Consider the following 26909-nt stretch of genomic DNA (forward strand, 5'->3'; position numbering starts at 1 on the left):
GCAAGCGCATTATCAAGTCATATCCTCTTCTCGGCTAATCTTAATGATAATAACCAAAGTCACAAAGTCTGTTGGGAAAAATCTACAAACATCTTCCGTTGCAGTGACGAAACAGAGAGAAAAATTGTGGAATCGAGAGAAATCATCTTCAATCCTGTTCATCTAAATAACAACTTAAGCTACAACCTCCCGGATAGTCATTCAGCTGTAATCATGTACTGGCATTCACGTGATGCAGCAAGCACGCACTCTCCCAACAATGCAACAAATGAAAGAACAGCTTCAAATACAACTACAACGTTTTAATGCTAATTATGTATAAAGACTGTCTATGATGTTCATAGTCTTTTAACCCTCAATGTTTAGTGTTTTTTCTTTTATAATGTCACCTGAAGAAGGCTGTTACAGGCCGAAACTAGTAGTGTGTTTATATTAAAACCTTTTTAATTAAATCTCGGTTCTAGTCATTCAATTTTTTTCATAAAACTATGTATGTTAACCGAGTCAATGATCATTCTGTCACACACACATATATATATATATACACCTTTCCAGTTTATAGCCAACACACCACATTCTCTGCCTATATTTAAAGAAAGTTGTTCCTGAATAAAAAAAATGGTAATTCTTTTTCTTGGTTTATTCAGGACACAACAATATGTTATCATGTAATACAGTGCTTGTTAGAGATAATTTTCAAGCAAGCATTTCAAAGTTTTATTAGAGTTGCAGAGCTATTGAGAACCCACTTTACCATAATACATTGAACAAAAAATGGAGTATGATCTTTAATGCCATTTCACTTAAAGGCTCAGATACACTAACTTTTTACCAAAAAGAAAAAAGAAGAAAAAAACAACCTAATATCCTTTATCCCCTTATAGGGAGTAAGGTCTTTTAACCCTATCTAACTTTTGGAGACTGAATGGGCAGTTCAGTCTCTGCCTGTAGTCAATCAGAGATGGCTGGCCCAAGACTAACAGTAATTATAAGAGGTAACTGATGAAGAGACTGTCAAACAAGTACTGCCGTCTCTTGCCACCTAATCCTTATGGGATATGTTATAGATCCTTCAGAAATGTTTAAAAAACCTGTGATGAAATGTTTTTTTGACTTCAAAAGGCATTTGATTAAAGATAAGCCCTCTTCTTTCTTAAAGGATGCTCTATGGAACAAATATCTTCAGTTATTCTGGTAACTGATATTGATGAGGTGAAGAAGGAAGTGGGTGAAAGATTAGAAATGACTTCTGGAGTGTAAAGATAGCAGAATAGCAGTAAGAACAGAACTTAATTTACAATACTCTGATCTGATTGTCTATTATGCATTATAAAACTCAGACTTGTGCATTGTGTAAGAGTAATGATCAGAGACTTCATGCTTTTGAGCAGTGGCATTTAAGGAGTATCTTGAGAGTAAGATGGTTTGACTTTGTGAATAATGATATATCAGAGGATTGGTCTGCTATCTCTTAGCACTATCCTGTGTACAGAAAGACTTCAATAGCTCAGCCATGTCCGAATGCAGGACATTCACTTGGACATAAAGAATATATTAAGTGATCTGGCATGTATTAGGAAAAGAGGTAAGCCCCAAATGCAATGGACTGACAATATTAAATAAGCTTTTAATAGAAATAGTTTACATTAGCATGACGCAGCAACAACTGCTCAGGAAACAGATGTGCCTGGCAGAGGAAGCTGTTAGATCTTGTAGACTGCTATAACTGTTGGCTGCTTGAGGAACTTGTATGTATGCTCAACTTTGCAAAATAAGAATGGGATTTGGCATGCACATACTTACCTGTGCTGGTGGGTTACAACTTTTTATGGATGGAATTGAAAAATATCAACAGCAGATGTGCCTCTAGTTCATTGACTTGACATTTACAAAAATGTTTGTGGTGCCTGTGGCATAATTATAAAACAATATAATTACACAATAACCACAGTAATAAACTTTAATGAAAGTTCAAAGATTTCATATTGAAAATATCACTACATCATCACTGTGTAAACAACAAGCAAATAAAAGAACAGGATTATATATACAACTGGTTTACCAATTAAAAATAGTTGCTGCATGCTAGAAATTAAAAGTTGTAAAGTTCTTTTACATCAGCCTAGTCTGAATCGAAATGATTGTCTTTCTCCCCCCCCCCACCTCGCAAATGAAAAAAAAAAGTTGGGGAGGTTCTCAGTTTATGTAAATATCCAAAATAGTTTTAATACTATTTATTAGTATTGATATAAATTTTTCTAGCATGCAGCAACTATTTTGCTGCATGCTAGAAAATTTAGTATTAAATTATTTAATGCCGTACCTTATATTCCTGTTCTTTGATTTGCTTGTTGTTTACACACATACACACTGATGATGTACTGTTATTTTCAGTATGAAATATTTATTACTGTGTTTATTGTGTAACTTTGTTGTTTTATAGGTTAAATGCTTGTTAGCAGTATTTTTCATAGCAATTCCATCTATTTACTTATAGTATGGCAGTATAATGGAATGGTATACAAAGATAGAAAATGTTTAATTGTTGCTGCCAGACCTCTTTTGTACATCATCATCATCATCAGTTTACAGTTGAATATGTTCAAAGGTTTAACTATAAATTGACTGATATTGATTAATTCATGCTTGTTTTAACAGACAAACAGTAACCATATAAGAAACCAAGCAAGTATAAAGCCTTGCTTTAATGATAACTTTCTTCTGAATCTGTAGCTTTATAGAACAGTTGCAAGGACAATGCAGGATTTGTCCTTGGATTAAAAAGGCCTAGGTTCAAATCCAAGATGTAAGAAAGCTTTACGATAGCTTTTTTAATTAAAAGCAATCAACAGCTGTTAATTACTCAGTTCATTGCATGTTGTATTAGCTGGGAAGTAATTCCAACTACACTAAATCAACACAGATCTGAAAATGAATGATTTTGTTAGACTTATAAAACTTGTATTGCTTTAAACATCAATAATTCTTCAGAATGCACTAAAGAAAAGCTTGATAGCATCAAGAATAATTTCAACAGGGTATGCATTTTTAAAATTTAAGACTAATTCTTAAATGAAACTTTATAATTTAAATAAAGTATTTAATTTAGAAACACAATTATTCTGAGTTTGAACTCTAACATCAGAAATAATGACAATTATTACTGTGTGAAGTAATCAATTGTTTTAAGGATTAAGATGAGTGTAGTTTAATTTCAGCAGTGTTGTGTATTTTGTAGACCTCAAGTAATTTTTGATATCGCAGTAATTGAGGAAAGTTTAACAAAAAAAAATAATTAATTAAAAAGCGCAGTTTTTTTGTTTAGTATTTTGAATTTTTTATAGAGCAGGATGCAATTCTTTTTTGTACATAACTACAGTTGACTGTCATAGCAAACATCATAAAGAAATGCACTATAGCCAGCTATCCACTGTGACAAATTGTTTCTGTGATCCCTACTGGTTTGCTATAGTGAAAGTAAAGTTGCTTTACTCATGTGTTATGCGCATTTTTAAATCCACTGTAGTTCTTAGTAAAAAGTATTTACAGTGTGATTTCATGAAATTCACTTTAGTTGTTTTCATGTTCATAGTGTATATTAATATCTCATTACAGACAACTCCATCACATATTGTTGGCCAGCTAGACAAGTGTCTTAGAGAAGCGTCTACCCTTGATGGAGTTCTAGAATTTAGGAATGAACACTTCTGGACGTTAGGCTTTGGCAGTATGGTAAGCTAAGAGCAAGTATATACATATTCGATATTACCAACAGTATGATGTAAATATATATTATACTTGCTTCCACGTACACTAGAAAAATAACTTGAGTAAATTATCACAGAGTTAACCATTAGGGTGCTTATTCTAACCCATAGTAAGCAGTTTAATTGTTGCTGCCATACATCAGCCAACCTTTACATAGTTTGCAAGATAACTTTGAAAGATATTGATAAAAAAAATTTTTTAGATTAAGTCGATTATACAGAAAAATACAAACTTGAAATAAGATTTGTGACAGTGTACTCTTATCTATCTGAACTGATGGAAGAGAGGGTTGCATAGATGACTGAAAAACACTGATAACCAAACTATATATTTTCTTGGGTGTGGGAATTGTTTGGAATCATGGCTGAAGCAATAAGGCTAAGTGAGTGTATTATTTCTGACTGTGTTCTGCCAGGTTTGCCTGTTTTTATGGGATGAAAAACCAGAGTTTTCAGGAGGGAAACCCTGCCACCTTTATGTCATAGATAAGATTCAAACTGAGGTCTTCTTTTCAGCCAAGAAATTATATTTTATTGTTTTACAAATGTTATTTATTCTAACTGTAGTGTGACTCTTACATTCATACATTGTTTAATCTGACAATCTGTAATTTTTGCTTTTTTTTTTTTACTGCTTTAGACACAAACTGAGAAATGTGATCTTATCACACACTTCCTGCTCCCTGTGTGTTTGTGCATGCTATGAGATGAGTCAAGTAAGGATGTATATGAATCAAATACTCAAATAAACAAAACAATCATACATGGATAACCTGCAAATGAAGTAATCCATGCCTTGAATAAGTAAGAGTGCACTATATTTTGTAAAGCAGAATAATTACAGCAAGCCATGAGTTATGAAACTGCATTTTCCATTATTTCCTATGCTCTATTGCACTGTGAATACAGACATAAATCAGCTTGTGTGGCTGTCTTCTGTGACAGTATGTGATTCTCATTTCTACAGATTATTTATTGTATTAGTGTAGAAATTAGCCTCTGTAACTCAGGTGGTTTAGACAAGTTCTTTGGTTGGAAAGAACTGGGTTTGAATCCTGTCTGTGATGTTGAGGAACCTTCATCAGGTGTTTTCAATCAAATGGTGAGTTAGCCAGTCTCATTCAGAAGTGGAGAGTTTTTCTCCCAGAAACTTGTGTTTTTTTTTCATTGCTCAAAACAGGCAAAATGGCTGGAAGAACATATGCATTATACAGAAATAAGACACTTCGGGAATAAGGAGTAGCTACCCTGTTCCATTAGGTTTGGTTTCGAATACCTGCATGGTAAAGTTTGGGTCTACACAAAAATCAGGAAGGAAGAGTGTAGAAATTACCAGAAAATCTCCTTAGTTAAGGCTTTAGTGAAACCATCCATACCAACACAAATGTCTCTTTTTGTGGGCATTGGCTGTTCTTAATGGTTTATTTAAAGCAAAAATCAAGACTTATTTTTGTGAATTTTTTCAGGTGGCAAATAAAAATATGTAATGAAGCAGTCAATGCCGTATAGCTTTTCTTTTTTACATTATTGATATAGCCTTCTAAAATCCCTTAACATTTGATACCAGTGTTCTTCTCCATTTCAAACATTCAACTGCTACCTGTTTTCTGTGACCAGCCATGAGTATTAATTTCTATTGCAGTCCATTCTTGATCTGTTTTTTGTTTTTTTTCACAAGGCTCTTATCATCCCTAGATACAGTGTATATCTATGGTGTAGAAGATAGTTCTCACCATTTGGTAAGACTTTTCAAATACAATGACATGTAATTTCATTACATTTGTAATGACATTTCAAATAAATTCTTATTTAAAATGTGATTAATTACTTTCACTTATACGGAATAAATGCTTTAAGTGAAGGAGAGAGAGAACTGAAAAAATTTTATTAGCTTGTCACCACATTATATATCTCCTTTACTGTCAATTTTCTCAATCTAGTATTTTCAAATCTTACTTAAGTTGGTTTGTTTATATAAAAAAAAAAGTAAAAATGTTTTATATACATTTATAATACTCAGGCTGGATCTGTTCATGTGAGGGTACGACGAGATGCTAACGAACAGCTTGTTTTAGCTCATCTTATGGATAGATTGTCAAATCTGGTTTCTGAACTCACAATACAGGTAATCATCTGTTTTTATCATAATGTATATTAATTGAACATAGATAATACTGCTTAACCTGCTATTTTTCTTCAGAACATTCATGAATATTGTTAAGCTCCTTCTAGTTTTAGCAAGGGTCACAAAAGCATACAGCCTCCCCCCCCCCCCCCCCCCGCGCAGCACAAGCATCCCTTCAATTGCACTTTTATTATATTTCTCCCCTTCCTGTCAGGTATGTAGAACAATGAATAGTTAATTATTTTTTTAAATAATTTTCACAACTTACACATGTAACAAAAATTATATAGAATTTTATTCAAAAACTCCAATATATTTCATCCAACATTACATGGACATTGGCAGGGAGACAAACTGTTAACTACATTTAAAACATAAATCACAATAATGAGTCATAAATCATGTGTATATTAGCTCATGTCTCAGTTGCAGCTGAAATATATGATATTACATTGTTAGAGCTCAAAGGAACATTTGTAGAAAGTTGGTAGATAAAAAATAATTTAAAATACTCATTAATTAAAAAAAAAAAACTTATCAGCAATTAATAGTGATCACTTCCCAAAACTTGGATGTTGGTATGCAGTCTTGTTGAGTTTCGGACAATTTTGTAGCGTATTTCCACGTGTTTGAAGGAAAAGATGATCAAATTTGAACTTGCTGGAATGAAGTTCTGTTGGTTATGAAGACCTAAGACCTCTGTGCCTAGTGTCAATAGGATGAGAAGCAAGGCCAGACTTGTCAGATGTTCTTTAATCAGATACGTTCACTCATCCTCCCACATCATCATCTCATCGAAAATGGGTATTATCAAGAGTCTTGTACATGGAGCTCATACTATCTGCTCATCTGATTCCCTTTTGTTAGATAAACTAATAAAATTAAAAACAGTCTGATATGTAATGGATACAACAAAACTACTATTCATAAAAGTATTAATAATTATCATCCTTCTACCAGACTACAATCCGGTGTGAAAAAAATTTCAGTGCCCTACCTTAAAGGAACAAACAATTAGTAAGGATTCTTCATACATTCAATCTGTGCTCTTTTAAACCAGCTCAAGAACTGGTTTAAAAGAACTGTCTAATATTTAAAGGTACCTGTGGCATGACTATAAACAACAAATTACACAATGACCACAGTAATTAACTTTAATGAAATGATGGTACTGATATATCATACTGAAAATAGCAGTACATCATCAGTGCATAGAAACAAGCAAATCAAAGAAACGGAAATGCAAGGCACATACAACCATCTGTTTACCATTAAAAACTGTTGCTGCTTGCTAGAAGTTAATATATTAATAAATAATATTATTAAAACTATTTTTGATAGTTACATAAAATGATTCTCAACTTTGTTTTTAGGTGCATTTTGCAAAATGAAATTCAGTATTTGTTTCAGTTAGACCTTATTTGCAAGGAGCAAAATTTTGCATAACCTTTTTGAAATTATATAAAGCAATAACTCTTCTCTAGCTGGATAGAATTTAATGAATATTTGGAGGGATGAGTGCAAGTGACAAAACAATTTAAATTCATAATAAAAACTCTGCTTTGCTAGGATAGAATTTAATAAAATTTAGGATTTCAGTGAAAATTGGCTAACCAAATTTTGTTTTAATCAGAACAATTTTTAGTGACAAAAGTAGGCAAAATAAAATTATATATATGTGCACAAAAGCCAAAAATAAATCTAGTTTCACTAGTTGTGATGAGTTTGTGAATACTGTCATGAAATGCACCTTTTTATGATGGTCATTTCCTTTCTGTTTTCTTTTATTTAAAAAAAAAAGTTTTATTGTCTTTATAAGACTATCTTACCATAGTCATTGTCTGGCTACAATATATTGTATTAGTAAAATCAGAGGAGTAGTTTATTGTAACAGAAAGTTTGCTATTTCAAATTTCTTTTCCGATAGCATTCAAACTATCTGACATACATAAATTACTAAATGACAGCTAGACTTTTCAGCCCTTGTATGCTGTGTAGACTTTTGAACAGTACCCATTTTTCTGTGTTGCTTATATGTATGTACTGCATGCATTTGTTTTAAAATTTCTACAACTTTTAGTAATAACATGTTTTTGTACTAGGTATTCAAGGATGAATGGACGTGGAATAGTACTACTATACAGTTGCTGAATGAATCAGCTCTCAAATTCCCTCCACTAGAATCTTCAACTCTTCCTGCGTCACAACACTTAATAGATGGGGCGCCACCTAATTATTCTGTGAATTCAAACACTCCATCAACTCTGCCATACACATCTGCTAACCCACAGAGATTTATAACAAAATCACCAGTCCTTCCAACTTCAGGATATTATTCATCTTCATATCAGTCACCGTTAAATACATCAGGTATAAACAAATCACATTACTCAAATATTTCCAATACAAGTAGGACATCTACAGTTCTGACGAACACAAATGGCAGATCATCAGTTACAGTGACTTCAAATAGTACATCTAGGAATCCTTCAGAAAACTTGCAGAGGCTTCCAAGATAACATTTATTTCTGTGTAACTCCAAAGAATTATTTCATAGAAAGTATTTTTTACTTTAATAAAAATATGAACTGGTTAACATCTGGTGCAGTTCTTAGCTGTTGTTGTCCTCCATGTACCATGTCTGGTATTTTTCTTATGAGATTTAAATTTTACTAGCAATTGTTATAGCTGTATATATATAGATGTTACTGGTAGTGGGAGGACATCAATCAGCGTTTATAATTTTTGCAGAAGGATGTACATTTATGTAATTTATATATATATAAAAACTGTTTTTGCAGTTATGATTCTCTATTATCATTGTTATCATTTCATCAGCTTTATCAAAACCTGTAAGAAATATTTTTAAATAATTTCTTACCAACTGTAGATTAGATTAGATTAAGAAGAGAACAAGGTATATGCTAGCTATCTAGCTTAGTCGTGGAGGTGGAGGGGGGCTTGATAATAGGTGAGTAACTGTATAATTGTATTATCATCATTATAAGTGATATTTTAGAGCTCAGTACAAGTGGCTTCGGTGTTCATGTCATTTATAGAGATACCTGTCTCCAAAAGCTGCTGTTTTTCCTAACATCTAAAGGCAGTTAAAAAAAAAATTATTTTTACTTCAGTGTAGTGGAAATTTTATCTGCTTTTCCTTAATTTCTACCATTCCAATAGAATACTTTTTTTTTTAACTCCAGAGAATGAGAAGTTCACTTTGTTTCCCGCTGTTTCTTTTGCCATGTTTTTAGAGGCAAGAAAATTTTCAATATAACTTGTCATTGAATAGTGAATTGGTTTGGATAGACCTGACACTGACATTTACTTGTATATAGAGGCTAATGACTTCACATCAATAGCATTTAGTATCCTATAATGCAAAGCACCCCCTCCCCACCCTCCCTTTCGGCTGTGTATAAAGCTATGCATTATGGGAAGGGCCATTACCAAGACTGGGTAATGGCCCTTTGTTGAGGTTTCATCAGTTTTTTCATCAGTTCCTTTGTTGAGGTTTCATCAGTGGGAGCCAGACGGGGTATGCTATGCATTATTGGATACTAAGGATGTGAAGCCATTAGCCTTTATACACATGTAGCCCAGTTGTGAAGATACTTCATGTGCAAACTTTGTTTACTCACACTTACATAAAGGATTATTATCATCATCAAATTCCTGACATGTACAGGATATGATAGTACTTCATGAAAAATTTACCTCATTACTAACTTCCTATCTACAATTTTCCTCCAAATCAGTCTGTTACTTGTCAAGACTCCAACATCATTACCAGATCTTATATTTCTGTCATCTAAGGCACTTTGTACCGTATCAATCCACCTATATCTTGGTCTTCCTCTGGGTCATTTTCCTGCCAACCTGGCAGAGAACACTTGTTTTCCTAATCTGTCCTCGCCCATTCTGTTCAAGTGACCATACCACCTGAGATTAGCTCTGCTGCCACATTCCTGGGACCTGACAATGTCAAGTTCTTTCCTAATATCCTCGTTTTTAATATGATATTGCCATTGATGCCATCTGTTCATGCCTTTAATTTTTCTCAGAACTCTCATATCTGCAGTCTCTAGTCTTTGGTCAAGTGTTTTACTTCTGACCCAGCTCTCAGATCCATAAGTTAAAACTGGTTTGAACACTGTCTTGTATACAGCTAATTTAGTGTTCCGACTAATTTCTCTCTTATTCCATATGAATTTATTAATTGACTTCCTACAATACCTTCAATATGTTGATTCTGTTGTCTATTTCCATATTTAATTTACCATCTTCATTAAAAATCATGCCATTAAACTAATATAATTTCTTGTTATAAAAACCTATTTCTTGCATGTTCCCTCCACCCATGGTATCATTAATGAGATCATAGTATCAGACCAAAACCTAAAGAGAAATCCAACAGGTAATTTGCTTATTATTATTATGACAAATTTTCCTAAAACATTTTTATGTCTAATTTGCTTTCTTCATACTTTGTTGTTTAGGTTTCTGACAAAGACCATCTTTTCCTTGTTTCTTGATATCAGCTGCTAACTCCATTGACTCAAAATCCTCTGTTTCTTTCTTATTAGAATCTTTCTTGGGATCACAGACACAAATAAGTATCATTATCTAATTTTCCATTTAAAACATCAATCTCTTCAAAATAAGTTTGTGTTTAGTATTATTTCCCTGAGCTCTGAATAAATATTTTACTGATTTCTCATCTTCCATTCTGTAAAGTCACTGCAACTCCTTAAATTAACTCTACTTACAAATGCTGGGTTTGCGATTGATACCATGTTTGTTCTAATTTTTCTCAAATTCTCATGTACTCTGATTTTCTGATTTTAAGCAACTGATTTGTTTCTGATCCAAATCTTACTGTGAAACAGCTTAAAGCTGTCCTTGCAACAGTTCACACGTTGACGCTTTTGATCCAGTGTGAGCAAACGCGGCACCATCTTGTGGATAGTTTTCTCAGATGTAAATGTTCGTGTAAAATATTATATATGCGGCCATTTGAGATGCCCACAGCCTTAGCAATTTCATGCACCTTCACTCTTCTATCATTCATCACCATATCATGAATTTTTTCAATAATTTCTGGAGTAGTGACCGCAACAGGGTGTCCTGAACATTCAGCATCACTTGTGCTCATATGGCCACTTCAGACTCATTATGGTGCAGACTCACCATAATGTTTATCAAGCTTAGCTTTGGTTTCCTGAGCCGTTTTGCCTTTCAAAAAGTAATGTTTAATCACTACATGAAATTCTTTCTCATCCATTTTTCACAAATCACGGTACTTGATCGATTCAAATGAATGCCAAACACAGAGTAATAGATCTATCTCACTGAAACTCGGTGTGTGATCCTCCAACAGTTGCCAGCAACTAAAAATAACCTAGATACGTACTGATGGCACCATCTCTTCGACTTTGCAGGACTTATTGAACAACCCTCGTATTGTCATTTTCCTTTCTAATGCATTCCATATTAGATTACAAATAAGAGGAGCTAGTGTACAATATTCTTACACCTAATTTACTCTCAGAGGCTTTCCTCTACATCTTTCAGTTCTAATTGCTGATTTGCTGCATCAGTCTAAGCTATGCATAAGATAGGTTACTATGTATTTTGATAAAGTAAAAATCTATCGGTATTTGCAATCCATCCCTGTTTAAGCAAATCATAAATAATCTTGATATTAAAAGTCTTCCTGTTCCAATTAAAACAAATCTCTTTTCTACTTATATAAATAAATAGTTGTTTCTGAAGTAAAGTGGTTAGATATTTTGTCCATATCCAAGTAAATAGTGTTTTTAATTTCATTAGGCAGTAGGTGTGTTTAGGTTATGTAATTTTGTTCCTTGTACAAGACACCAAACGTGGTACTTTTTCTAGCCACTTCATGCCTCCATTAAATGGGATGGCACACCAAATAACAGAAATTATCCATGCCATCACTGAATTTCTGGGATATTCATTTCTTTTTTGTCTAGGAGGTGCTGTTCCATAAACTATGTAATGCTATTTGGACTTTTATATCCCCCACCACAACCCCCCATAAAATAAAATAAAAATATTACATATTTGTGCATGACTCTAGAGGGAGTGATAATTTTGTTTACTTCTGAGACACTAGCTTTTATCAAGTGGTATACAACGTTTGCACAATGACATTTTCATGTGAAACATTTTTTACACTTTGCATTGTCTGAACCTACTTTGAGAAGCCATATCAGATGTTGACAGGTGGTAGTTACAAAGTTAAATTTTCATCCAAGCAGTTTGTTCTAGACTTATTACAGGGTTCTGTTCTGATGCTCCCATTGAAGATCAAAAAGGTCATAAGGTGAAAATTGCTATATTAACCTAGGTAAATAATATACCGGAATACTAAAACACGTAGTTCTGTTTTGTTATATTTAAATAATTTTGCTCTTTGTTTATAGTGAAATAATACAATGTACAGTACAAACTATAACATAAAATTACTGCATACAGTACTGGTGGAATTACCATGTTTTGCACACTCAAAAGCAAAATAATCAACTGGAGGCACGTGCAACAAGAGAGGACACAGGAGGCTAGGTTTTGACAACAAATTCTTCAAAGTCAGGAATTGCAGCAAAATATTCTGAGGATGTTTCACCAGATGCATAACTTGTGGAAGGTCTAGGCTCATCTTCAAGAGGTGAAATAATAGGGAGTTGGCTTTTTAAAAATTTGTACATTCCATCCATCTTGGTCTCGCATAGCTTTCCTTTTCTTTTCCTCTAAATTTCTGTGTAGCAATCAATTGCATTATTCTATCTATGTTGCTAAATCTCATCATATTGGGGTCCATATCTTCAAACAACTGAATTGTCTCATTAACAAAGGCAAATGCATCTGCTAGTTTGGCAGATGAATTTGCCTTTGGTAATGTAAACTTTTTTGAGGGCTTGGCTTCTTGTTCTTCTGTTTTTTTCTCTCTCTTCTTCTTCAACTTTCTAGGCTTTTAGCTCTGTAAGGTCTTTATTTGAGAGCTCTCACCACAGCTTCCATCAACTATTCTACATCTTCACTGTCAACTTCCAATGCTGCTAGCAGCACGGTCTTGTCACCAGTCTCTTGTAAGGCTTTGTCTTTGTCAAATCCTGTGAATGTATGAACATACATTTTCAGCAACTTCTTCCAAACACCATTCATACACACTCTGCTGTCTCCTCACTCCATTCTGCATCTGCATTCTTTGTATAAATCAAGATATTATATTCCATCCAAAAATCTCTGAAGTTTTCTCACCATTAGTAGCAACAATAGCCTGAACAAAAAAGTATTTCTTAAATAATATGCCTTGAAGGTAGCAATAATGCCCTGGCTCATGAGTTGTAGGAGTAATCTATGAACGTGCTAATGGGATGATTATCATCACATCGTAAGTCAAGGACTGACCGTACTAATAAAAATACATGTTTTCATATTAAGTTGCAGATCATTCACATCAAAAGTAGCACAAATGAAATATCTTGGTTTTCAGGTGGGAGAGACTTTTGTCTCCTACTGTAAGACAACAACACATAATAATCCTGCCAATTACCTGTAGGATTATTTCAGCCCTGAGATTTTGGTCACTGGAAATGGCAATATTTGGCAAAAACATGTCTAGAGTACTAAATTGCAGGAGAATACTTAAAAAGGTAGTGGCCCTAGTCCAATCAGTAGTACAAAAAAGCACATTAAATTTTATGGAATTCTGTAACGAGTTGTTCTCCAGATATGATTCTAACTAATCCATCTCTGAATGTACTTGCAGTGACAATCTTAAAGCATTCCATTACAGATACTCCTCGTTGCTTAACTTATTAGTGCATAACTAATCAATCTTAATGCTAACTTTTCATTAGATGACAAGGTATCAAAATACCTGCTGTTACAAGTTCTTCAAGTTTTCAGATCTTTCTCAGTTGCTACATTTGTTTATTAACATTCACTAAATTTCACTTGCATCCATTATCATAGTGTCACATGGTTGCCCAGGATACTGGATGTTCAAGACTAGGCTCATAGTATCTGGATATCAACATTTAAAAGTTTTTAAATTTCTTTTTAGTTGGTTTAATTTCATGCATAACTTTAGAATCATTCAAGTGCACTATTTTTAAACAAGAAATGAACATATGATTATCATAAAGCTTTTAATATTACTATGACTACTCTAAATATAAATGCATATGAATTTTCAAATAAATGCATTTCTTCAAATTCTTCATATTTTTAGTGTTGATTATTTCCTGGTTGACTAAATTTATGTGAAAGTGCTATTCAAATTTCTTTTCATTATAACCAAAATTGGATGATGTTTACAGTTTAATTTTTATTAATTGGTAGCAAAGATTTTAGGATTATAGAAAATCTTCAGCATCAAAAGAGCCCCCAGACACTTCTCACCTAGTGCAAGACTGCATTTTAGATTACTACTAGATATGTTAGATTATCACTATTAGATATAGCAGCAACGTTCATGTTCAATATGAACCTCAGTAAATGTGGTGCTATTATCAACAGAAGCATACCACGTTTTTTGTTGTTGTATCTCCCACCCATGAAAATTTTGCATTACTGTGGGTAGGCTAAGAATATTTTATCGTTTTTATTTTTTTATTTATTTGTTACATAGTTTAGAAATCCTATTTTTGAGACCAAATATGGAACTTTTTCAAGACATTTCAGGCCTTGACTAAGTGGTGTGGAGATCTCACACCAGACACAAATTCATACATTATTCAGTCAAGAAGGCCAGCAAACAGTTGAAAGCTTGGGCATGAAATAGAAATACCATGCTGAAATGTGTTCAGATTAGCAGTTCTAGACTCAGTCTGGAAAATCTGCATCATTAGCAACCTTACATTCTCAATGTTACAACATGTAGTGAACTGTTAAAAGGATAACTGGTTTTGAAACCCAGAAAAAATACATTAATGTGAGTTAAAATTTGCTGTTGCACAATTGAGTATTTGGGTGCTTTCAAAATAAGTTAACAAAATTCAGGAGAGAGAGAGAGTACACTAGAGCACTGTTGCTTACACTTGAGGACACAGGTAAGGACCAACTGCACACATCTCCAGAGATAATTATGAAATGGGCTGGTAATAGCTCAATGTCCTATCTTGACTTCCAGTTTTGTCACTTCAAGATTCACTATCATTAAAAAAATAATAAATGCAAATGTAAGTTTCTGTGGTTTAGCAGTTCTGTGGGAAGTTTTTGGTATTGGGGCCACATTATGATCTAAATAACAAGTTTAATAAAAAATAAGCAATTAAAACCTGGAAAGTTTTGTAAGTTGTAAGACTTACATCATAATGTGGTCTCAATACCAAAAACTTCCCACAAAATGATAAATATTAATTTGTAGCTCTAGGTATTTTTGCATTTGCCCTATCTTGTTGTATAGATTCACTCTCACGGATACAGTCAGCCATTGAAATTTGAAATTAGTGTTTGTTGGTTTAAATGTGTACAGTCATAAAAGGATTTCTAGGTGTATGGGTAGTCCATATGAAGAAATAATTCAAAAAGGAAAGTTATGGCAGATATTTTGTGAATGATAACGAACTGTGTTTTATTTTAAAGTTTTCATTATTCCATTTCATTTTCATGATGTCCACTTGTTCACAGGTAGGTAGATTTTGAAAATGTGCAAAATTGGTATAAGTACAAAAATAAATATGAAGAGGTTGAGGTCTCAATACAAATAATTTTTTTTTATATTTTGACCTCCAAATTGATTTAATATACCTTTAATTTTTTTTTTCCCTGCCTGTTTGGTTTTAAAGTCTTTTTATAAAAAAAAGACTGCCAAAAAATGCTTGCAGTCATTACATTGAAAAGTAATAGTAACCTGTGCAGACCAAATGTCAAAAGGGTGTTTTTTTTTTAAAGTTAAAGTTTTAAAAAGTATCTGTCTTTAATGTAATTGCTGTTCCTGGGGAAGAACCTGCTCTTCTCAGGTGGCAGGTAAGGAAAGCTAAAATAGTGCTTCTAATAAAAAAATAAGAAGCTGTGGAACAATGGGATCAGTGGTTCTACATATTCTGTTGGAAGAGTCTCTGGAATCCTTTCAGTTTTTCTTGCAATGACCAGTTGAAAATCCTGTTATGGCTGTGCCTTATAATGAAAGTTATGCTGTTGCACAGAATAATCAGAACCATGTTCAGCGCTTATCTAGAAGGTCCTATTCAAGAAATATATTAGTATCAAATGAGGAATACAGAAGATGGGATTAACCATAGAAGTGAACTTTATATAGACACGTGGAATGTATGAGGTTGCTACTCTCGACGTTGTAAAGAGATGGAGAATTGATTTCCTGGGAGTTGGAAACTAGATAGAATGGAGGCCATTTCAAAAGGCAGGATGGTAAGCTAGTTGTTTATTCAGGAGGTGATTCAAAGCATTATGGAGTAACTGTGGTACTGAGAAAGATTGGCAAGAGCTTTTCTTAGTTATAAGTCCATTAATAGCAGGATACTTTTTTTTATATATTAGACATGTCTTGTCCTACAGTGCATCAATTGTGGTTGTTCATGCACTTCACACAAGGCTTGATGAAGACTGAGAACCTAGAGTGTGTTTTGGACTGCTTACCAAGGAGAAATGTACTCTACATCTTAGGAGACTTCGTTGCAAAAGTGGGAAAGAATATGACAGACTTAAATGTGGTTTGGTCTGAAAAAATGTAACATCATGGTGAAAGACTGTTGGAATTTGCTTGTGCTAACAGATTAATTAGTACCAGTTCCTACTTCCAGAAACACCCAAGATGTACCTATACTTGGTAATAACTAATGTAGCATGAGCAAATTCTGAGTCTCACCACAGCATTACATCCTCCCATACCAAACCCGTCACTCTTTCCCACTTTTTGCGATGAAGTCTCCTACGATGAAAAGATCTCTTCTTGGCAGGGAGTTCAAAACAGTCACTAAGTTTTTAAAGAATTCCTCACTCTCTTCATCAGGATGATCTGTGTAGGGTGCATAAACAACTATAATTGGTGCACTGGTTGGATAAGTGATCCTTGAGCCTAATAAAAAGTATCCTATTGTGTTAACAAACTAATACCTAAGAAGAAATCTAAAGAAACAAAAGCACCAGATTGATTGGATCTTGGCCTTCCATGGTGGGAAATATACATCCTTGATGTGCATACTGGTTCAGGAGCAGACTATCAGCCAGTAAGATGCTCTGAAACCTTCCAGGACAGTCCTGTCCTAGACAATGTCAGTAATACCCAGTGGGTTCACAGAAGAAAGGTTAAAACAGTTAAATGCCTCTTTTGGACACTAGTGAGGAGAACACATCTGAGTTGTTCTGGGAAGGAGTTAAGACTATAATATAATACAGAATACAACCAAGAAGCATCCAGGTCCAATTAGTAGGCAAAGAAATTCATGGAACTCGGATTCAACATGCGATCTGATTGAAAGGAAGAGGTTGGAGAAACAGAGAGAGACAGGAACTGAACAATATAAGAGATTGTAGAGAAGGCAGAAAAGTATATCAGGCAGAAGAAGGAAATTTGTGGTAAAAAATGCAAAGAGAAAAAGCAGATGAGGTCCAGTTATAAAAAAAAAATGTTCAGGTGAGTTCATGATTGTAAGTACAAGGTTCAAGCCGAAATTGAATGTTATCAAGGATAGAAATAGAGTAGTACTAACAGGAATCAGATCAAAAACTACAATAGAGAAGGAAAGTTTGGAAGACCCCTTCCCCCACTTACTGATAATTTTCTATCTGGAACTACCTCCACAGAAGGTAGAGGAATAAAAGTGTTTCATGTCATATAATAAATCTAAGGATATGGGAGACAAGATTAAGGCCTAGAGATTGAAAGAAGTCTGTATTCATCCCACTGCACAAGAAGGGAGGTAAGGACTATGAAAACTATTAATGTCTTTCGTGCAAGCAACATTCTATTAAAGATCAATCATTCTAAATAGGATTGAGACCAAAATCAGGGTAGAGATGTCTGAGGAACAAGCAGCTGTCAGGAAAGGCAAGACTGCCCCAAAATCAGATCCTTTGCCTTAGGCTGATCATTAAGAATAGAGAGTTTAGACTTCTTTTAGTGTATTCCAAAGCTTTTGACTGTTCAGAATGTGAAACTGTGTTGGGGAGGGGTAATGATATTAACGGATTTTCCTTAACACATGTTGATAGCTAACTTGTACAGCGAGCAAGAAGTCACAAATAATGGGTGTTAGATTAACTGATTAACTTCAATTAGGCAGAGAAGTTCGGTAAGAACATTATGCATGAGCTTAAGAATTAGGGCAGGTGGATCAGCTATATGCTTAATGATACAGTACACCTTTGTAACGACAGAGAACTAGGACCAATCCTTAACGGTTAAGGAGATCAGCAAGAACAAAGGACTTGAACTCGACCTTGAAGACAAAGATTACAGTTCGCGAAGGAAGTATAGGACATAGACATCCTGAGAACCAAATGTACCTTAACGCAGGGATTTTCAACCTGTGGTACGCGAGCCACTGCCTTACTGGTACATCTAATATCTTGAATTAAATATAGTAGTACGCCACTGGAAAAGGTTGAGAACCCCTGCCTTAATGAAATAATTGAGGAAATTTGTGCAAATGGGATCCATCATTGACGTAAAGAATTGCTGTTCAGAAGACAACATTTAGAAAATTAGAATGGCTAGAACAATAGTCAGAGACGTCTAAAATCTGGAAGAACATCTATCACTGCAGAACAAAGCTGAGGATTTTGGATGCAGCTGTTTTTTTTGTTTCAATAACGACTTATGGATGTGTGACTTGGAAGAATCTAAAGAAGTCTGATAGGAAAATGATAGTTGCTTTTGAGATGTGTTACAGAATGCTGTTGAGGATCTCATATAATGAAAGGCATACAAATGAAATGGGTGCTAGAAAGGATCGGTAAAACTTTAAAGATTCCTTAATGGTATTGACAGAAGAAGGCTGAAATACTTTAGAAAGGATGGACGAACTTTTCAAAACAGTAAGAGAAAGTAAAGTTCCTGGAAAAGAGTAGTAGAAATACAGTAGACCTTGAATGAGAGAAATGGATATGTCTGGAGTGACTTCGAGAGTTGAAGCCCTCTGACATGAGCACCTGGCCAGGATTCGTGTGTTGCGTCTCCAAGGAGCGGAGTGACCATACATCATCTCATGATGTCCAGTGAAACTATGGATCGAACACTACAACGAAATATTGAGGTACCTTATCTTTTATTATTAGCACTACAGCATAGAATAAGCAAGAAATGGATTTGCGAGTAAAAAAACAATGATTTGACCATAATAAGCTGAACAATAGTTACCAATCACATAATTGGGATGACTATTTGCAAAGATAGAAATTTATCTCCTTTGATACAATTTCACTATCGTTTTTGTCATCGACAAAATCTGTTTTGAAATTTCGTTAAATTAAAAAAAAATATATATATATATATATACAGGGTGTTCGGGATAAATTTGACAGTTTCGTAAGGAAAAAGAAAATCTTCTTTGTATCTATTAAATTTAATGAATTGACAAAAAAACATTACAGGCAGAGTTAATTACAATACTATCAACAAGATTTACTCAAAATAACCACCATGAGCATCGATCACAGCTTCAATTCTGCTTCGGAACCTCGAACAAGCTGATGCTACAGTCTCCCTGGGAAGGGCCGCAAAAACTGTTTTAATTTTATCCATTAACTGGGCTTTTGTATTACTGGAAGTGCGATTGGTGTCTTTTTCAACTGCGCCCCATACAAAATAATCCATGGGGTTAAGGTCTGGGGAGTTTGGAGGCCAAACATTTGGACTGGTGAAGTCGTAGAAATTTTCAGACAACCAGTTTTGACTTTTCCCAGAGGTGTGGCAAGGGGCCGAATCCTGCTGCCATACATACGGCCTACCATTGGCTACCCTTGTTATCCAGGGCTTGACTACAGTTAGCAACTCCACGAACAAAGCCCGAATTCCAATGCCAGGGTTCTTCAACACCTGTTCCTGCAGATTTGCGAGGAATTCTGCTGTACGAACGCAATCAGATCGTCTGCTAGGGATCTTTCTTCTTGCTACATCCTCGTAGTCACCATTGCAAGTCTCTAGTTCATGCCTGATTGTTTTTACTGTATTCAGGGAGCATTGGGCAGCAGTCGTAATATCCTTATTTTGATGGCGGGCACGAATCATCATGATACAAGTTATTCTCTTCCATGATTCAGGTAGGTTCCAGCTATCCATCCTTTCTGACATCTTGTATATGAATGAAGAAGGGTCCAAACTTTTAAATGAAGAGAAGTGTGTGTTAATACATGTAACTTACGGAAAAATATAATTAATTATAAATATGTCAAATTTATCCCGAACACCCTGTATATAGGCGACATAAAAATTTGGTTAGAGCTACCTTACCAGCAAAAACTAAAATCGCAAAATTCGATGTATGAATTCAACTTCTGGAACTTCTACGACTTGCCTTTGTGAAAACAAATGAAACATTTCAAATTGGTGTGCTGGAAGGAAAAAAGCCTGTTTCGATTGCGATCGAGAGTATTTTCACATGCTTGAACATATACTTCTGTTAAACACAATCTTCTGTTTCTCACCCTCCCTAATTTTTGAAAAAGCGTTCCTTCAGTTAAGAATCTGGAAAAGTTTGACTTCTTAATCCAGTGATAAATAGTTTTCCTAGTCATCTAAAACATTACTTTGATCATTAGCTTTACTATAAATTAACCTATTAATAAAACCCATAGAGACTGTAGATCAATCAGTATCGATGATGCCCGTTGGATAAAAACAATTGAGTTCAAATTCCGTCTAGGACCCCAATCGCCACAACTGGATGACTTTACAAATGAAAGTGAGTTAATCGATGTCATAAGGAAAGGGTAAGTATTTTCTGGGAAACGCATTTTTTCATCTGTATACCGCCCGTTCGGTATACAGATGAAAAAATGCCTTGGACGTAATTCCATGAAGATGAATTTCATCGTTCGGTGTGAGATCTCTCAGCTTATTTTAGAGGCCTGAAGTAGTTTGAAAAAGTTTCATGTTTGGTCTCTCTACAGCAGAGTTTCCTGACTGTGTAAAAATAAATAAAATTCCTTGCTTTGTTCCACAACGGTATTGATATATAAGTTTACAACCTTTCATGGGTGCGAACATTAAAAAAATAATAAATTTAAAAAAAGAACGTCAAATCCATTTCTTTCAAAAAAAAAAAATCAGCTAACGCCTTTTTATTCCCGTATATAGGGAGTAGGCGAGGCCCATTTTAGTCCTAACTTTGACTGAGTGGACAGTTCAATCTCCACTGGTACCAATTCAGAGATAGCTGGCCCAAGGCTATCACTAATTAAGCCGCCCACAGGGAAGAGAGACGGCTCAACAAGTACCGCCATCTCGTGGTCTCTAACCCTAACACTCGTATTTAATGTCTGAAATAATGTGGGTTCTACGGTCGATTTTCTTGAGTTTACGGGACGAAAAACCCGTGCCAGAGATCGACTAACTCGGGAACGAGTCGAAAAAAGACTTAGAAAAATTTCCTCTAGTCGCCGACTAGACTCGAAATCAAGTCTTCCTTCGTGCCGCCAAGCGCCGTGGTGTGCAAACGTCACATCCACTGAGCTACTGGTCGATTGGTAGAGCCTCTGCTACTAATGGCTCACGCAAAATGTTAAGGAAGTTTGAGCGCGGTTAGTAGTTGGATGGGATTCAGTCGTTCGATGCTGTTGGCACACTCTCCATCGATGAGTCTCTTTGGACTCCCTGGAGATGTCGCATAATCCGTTTTTTTTTTTTTTAGCTTTCAAAACCATCAGGTCCTGATAAAAATGATTCTCTTTTATTTTCCCATTCAGTCACAACAGCCTAGGTAATCGTTTTACTTCCTAATTTTTAAGTTCAGTTTAAATAAATATACTTCACGGATTTATTTCTTTTAGAAACGCAGCAATACGTACACTATAAAAGTAATAAACATCGTGAGAATTTATTTATTGATGTGGAAAGTGTTACGAGCTTTGAAAGGACTAAAAAAGAGACAAGGGTAATTTCCACCCTTAGAGAGCTTACTTTTTTTTAACCCACATTAATAAATCCTAATTTTTTTTTTTTTCTTCTCTCTTCAGCACGGGCATGGATGCTCAAAAGTTTATTATGCATTTCCAAGTACTTTAAAAAGCTTTATCTTTCTCCATCCTTTACTAAAAACATTCTAATGGAACTTCAAGTGACATTAATAGTGTTGGACAGCTGTCCCTTAGCGTCTGTGATGCTCGCTCTAATTCCACGCGAAGATGAAAAAGGGAACGTTATTAAAACATCGGACTCTTGTAAGGTTAGTTTCCCCCCTTTGTACGGAAAAATTGTTGATTTAATCCATGAATGCAATTATTTACTTCGTGCAAACCCTAATAGCTTGTGACGCACCGATAGTGACACAATTACATCACTCCTAAGCTGCGTGTAATTAGTCTAATTAGTTTGGTCTCTTTCTTGTGATTTTCACTAACTAACAAATACTGTTGTGTTCGTTACAAAAATTAGCGCGAACGAGAAAACTTTAATGTGTTCGCTCCTACCTGTTAGGAACATTAAAATGGACTGGCGCGTGTTCGGCTTAGAGCCAACATCGTCGGTTATCAGCTTGTTAAATGCTCTTAAGTGGTCCAAGATTGTCTCATCATTACCGTATCCACGTGCGCTCCTGTATGTAATCATTTTCTAGTACTAATCAAAATTATCAAGTTTATTTAATTACTATAAATAGTGGTGTTTTCAAAATCATTGCTGAAACCACGAATCCAGTGAAGAATCTTAAATGATACCTTCTAGTAACAGAAACCAGTAAAAAAATTGAAACAGGAAAAGAAATAGACTGGTTTTGAGAAAGGTAAAGAAACGATTTAAGTCAAAAAAAAAAAAAATGGAAACTTTTCAGAAGTTCATATTCTAGATCAATGATTAACAGAATTGTTCATAATGAAAGAAAACCATCAAAAAATAAAGAGGAAAATATTAAAAGACGGATTGAATTTATCACACTGGAGGAAGATATTAATGGGAATAAAATATGGATTAATGAGGAACCAGGGTTTTTTTAAGACTGCAGAATGGGGGAAAGAGAGATTAGTGTGATGTGACAACATTGTTTTAGAAATCTGTTAAGCAAGACGAAAGCCGCTATCTTTCGCGATTCCTGACAACCGTTAAGTTCCCTCAGCTGTCCAAAGTATCCTTCGATTTCGTAACCATGATTCCAGAATAAGGTGATTAGCCCTATATGCCTATAAGTATACTTTGTACTGCGTATGTTCTCCTGGCTGGTTTGCCTATTCGGGATATTAAAAAAAAATATATATATATATACACACACACACACACACACACACACTCGGGCCTTTTTTTATGTGGATTTGAAGTTATGCGGTTCATGCCCACAGATACGAGACCTTTCGACACTTCTGCGCATGTCAACAGAAAGAGAATCCATTCCGATAATAGGGTAATCCAGCGTTTCCTACGACGGAAGCACTTTAGAAATCCCAAAATTTTCATGGACCACCTTGGCAAATTTGTAATGTACTCATTAATAATTAATTGCTAATTTAGCTGATTTTTTATTAATTAATTAAATTTGGCACAATGCAGGTGGGGGAAGCACCAAAGAAAAGCAATTTCTTTGGACATGTTTCTTTGGAATTTTAGATCGCTTAGCAAAAGGAGAGGGATCTACCGTGATTGGTAAACATTTTAATTTAGGCGAATCTACTATAAGAGCAATTAAAAAGAATGAAGTCGCAATAAGAAAATCTGTCATTTCTGGCACAAAACTAAATGCCAAATTATTATCGTACTCAAGAGATGCTTATTAGAAAACACGGAACGAGCGCTCGTAATTTGTATTGAAGAATTAACTCAAAGAATTCCTATAAGTGGTTATTTAATTAAACAAAGCTCTTTGGTTTTATGAACAGATGAACCAATTGAACTCATCTACTTCCGCTTCCCAGGCTGATAAAGAATTTTCGGCTAGCAAAGGATGGTAAGCCGGGTTTTTAAAAAGGAATGCACTTCGTAACGTGAAGATTACAGGCGAAGTTGCAGCAGCCAAAAAGTTTCAAGAGAAGTTAGCCAAAATTATTGAAGATCCCGTTCAAGTGTTTAACGCTGACAAAACAGTATTGTTTTGGAAGAAAATGCCTAGTCGAACTTACATCGCAAAGTCTGAAAAAGTGAGTTTAAAGCAAGCAAAGATCAAGTAACTTTGTTAATTTGTAGCAATGCATCAGGAGATCGAATGTTGAAACCCTCCTAGTAAATCGATTTCTAAGACCACGTGCTCTAAAAGGCAAAGATCTAAAACAGCTACCGGTACATTGGCCTGGGTAACAACTGCTGTATTTACTGAATAGTTCAATAATTGCTTTGTACCAGAAGTGAAAACATACATGAAGCAAAAAAGCTCTAGATTTTAAAGTTTTATTAATTGTTGACAATGCACCAAGCCATTCCGCATTTAGAACATCCAAATGTGCAGGAAGTGTTTTTTCCACCCAATACAAGCATTATTCAGCCATTAGATCAAGGCATAATTGCTACTTTTAAAAAATATTACGTTAAGCACACTTTTCAATTTACGTATTGGAGAAACTAGAAAATGAATCATTAACAGTAACTGACGTTTGGAAAAAATTTCTCTTTTGGACTACTTAAATCATGCTGCATCTGCTATCGCTGATAAGACCACAAACTTTAAATGCTTGCTGGAAAGCAGTTTGGCCTGGATGTATTGCAAACAGTGCAACCATGCAAACATCTACGTTATCAGCTCCACATGAAATTGGTGTAGAAAGTATTGATACATTTAGCCAGAACAATGTAGACGAATTGCTTGTGGATAATGCCTTAAGTGACGATGATATCATTGGATATCCATTAACATTAGATATCGTCGAAGATCCAGAAAACGATAGCGAAGCGGAAGAAAAACCTGTCTCTCTCACTGCAAATATAATTCGAGAAGGTCTTGAACTATGCAATAAATTGGAAAATCATTTTCTTGTTAATGACACAAATGCTGAACGAGCTTTTAAATTCCAACGTGAGCTGAAGAACTGTATGTCTGGATCGCGAGCTGTATAAAAAATTAGTGAAATTATCACCATCGCAAAATTTAATCACTGATTACATTGTCAGAAGAAAAAAATCAGCACAGGACGAGGATGAAGCTAATTCTGTTTGTGAAGAACCATTGCCTTTACCATACAGATCTGATGCGATGACTATCTCTTCTGGTGATGAAAGTGATTTTGCAGTTCGCAGACGTTGCCGAATATTGTCTAACAGCGATGATAATTCTGATGACAAAATGTTAAAAATAAAAAAAATAAAACATTATTTTCAATAAAAATTAAATGAATAAAGCTTTAAAACAAACTTAGGCATTCTTATTTTTCTGAATTTTCATAAACGTTTTAATGCGATTTTAGGTTTATTTTAATTCATTGCTTCGGTTTTATGCGGTTAGAAAATTATGGAACGCATCCCTGATTTTTCGACGTAAGTTAGGCCTTTTTTGTGCGATTTTTTATATGCGGTTTTCTGTGGAACGTATTTACCGCATAAAAAGAGACCCGACTGTGTGTGTGTGTGTATGTATATATATATATATATATATATATATATATATATCCACCTCCGTATGACACTGGCTAACTCATTATCACTTGAAAAGCACTTATAATATTCTTCGCGTTCTAAACGGGGTTTTAGATGAAAGTTGCCGTAATATAAATTGGAACGATGAGAGAATAAGTATAGCGGAAGATGAAGAGGCATTAAAGAAGAATGGAAAACTCTTGGATTGATGATCTGCCTGATCAGACTTCTAGTAGTCAAGGACAGACATCGACAATTTGTGCAACATCTTTAGAGGGAGCAAAATGATATGACGTCCTACTCACTGTAATTAAAACTCATCTTGAATCAGCAATCAGCAGCATGCATAAAAGATCTGCTTACTAATGAATTATGCTGTGAAAGAAGTTATACAGCACATGCAACAGTCAACCCCGCGTTTGACATCTCGCTACGATTTTCAACATATGATTTAAGTTTAATTTGAATAATAACAGTTAATTCAAAAATCACCCTGAACCTTTTTATATTAGTTTTTCAATCTGAGGAAGTACATAAAAAAAAAATGTATGTTTTGGAGACTCAGTGCGAAGTTCAATCTCCACTGGTAGCCAATTAGAGATAACTGGCCCAAGGCTATTTTAATTTACTAAAAGTTCTAGTCGGCGATTAGACTTGAACTTAAGTCTATCTTTGGGCGGTTTAGTACTGAGAAGTGCAAACACCATTTCCATTGATCTACACAGGCTCCGTGTATGAAACTATTAAATAATTCTTTAAAAAAAAAGTTTCACGTGATATTCGCCATACAAAAGTATCTAATTAACTGTCATTTAAGCACATTAAGCATAAAAGCATTTTTCTGCTTGTTGAGCTAAAAGTCGCTGTTTATTCTCAATTATTTGAGGATTAATTTAAATCTGGTAAAAGCTAGCCATTCAGGAAAATACTCAATTATTGAGCATTTTCCTGGACCAAAGAAAGTTTGCATGAGTAATTCCAAAACGAAAATCATGAATGTCGTCTTTTTCGATAGCCATGTCATGGTCCACCGAGAATTTGTATTCCTTTGAGCGACTAAATCAATTTACTACAAAGAAATCCCTGAACGGTTAAAAACTCGTTTTACGGGTCCAGAGATAACGAATGAGTGGATCTTTCATCACAACAATGTACCTTCTCATTCTGCGATGTCAGTTCGCGAGTATTTAGCCAAAACATTCACTCCAGTGTTCAAACACTCGCCTTACGTTTCTCTCTGTGACTTTTGAGACTGCAGAAAACATCCAAAGACCCATAATGGCCATAAACGCGCTAACAGAAGCGGACTTCC

General features: G+C 34.7%; 1 protein-coding gene and 1 long non-coding RNA gene across 3 annotated transcripts in view; one reads left to right on the forward strand and one right to left on the reverse strand.

The window, feature by feature from the left end:
- LOC150101667 (zinc transporter 6-like) overlaps positions 1-8488 on the forward strand; it is a 166407-nt gene extending 157919 nt beyond the window's left edge. For both annotated transcript variants that reach the window (XM_090400575.1, XM_090400576.1), the window contains 3 exons: positions 3616-3732; positions 5788-5892; positions 7995-8488. In XM_090400575.1, coding sequence (XP_090256701.1) covers positions 3616-3732; positions 5788-5892; positions 7995-8411 — 639 coding nt within the window. In that variant the 3' untranslated portion in view covers positions 8412-8488. The remainder of the gene's footprint in view (positions 1-3615; positions 3733-5787; positions 5893-7994) is intronic.
- LOC150101668 (uncharacterized) overlaps positions 6304-26909 on the reverse strand; it is a 105562-nt gene continuing 84956 nt past the window's right edge. The window contains exon 3 of the long non-coding RNA XR_016549029.1: positions 6304-6764. This is a non-coding gene — a long non-coding RNA (uncharacterized LOC150101668). The remainder of the gene's footprint in view (positions 6765-26909) is intronic.

The sequence above is a fragment of the Typopeltis vanoorti genome, chromosome 11 (genome assembly GCF_054136105.1).
Source record: "Typopeltis vanoorti isolate ZY-2024b chromosome 11, IOZ_Tvanoo_1.0, whole genome shotgun sequence".
NCBI classification, from domain to species: Eukaryota; Metazoa; Arthropoda; class Arachnida; order Uropygi; family Thelyphonidae; genus Typopeltis; species Typopeltis vanoorti.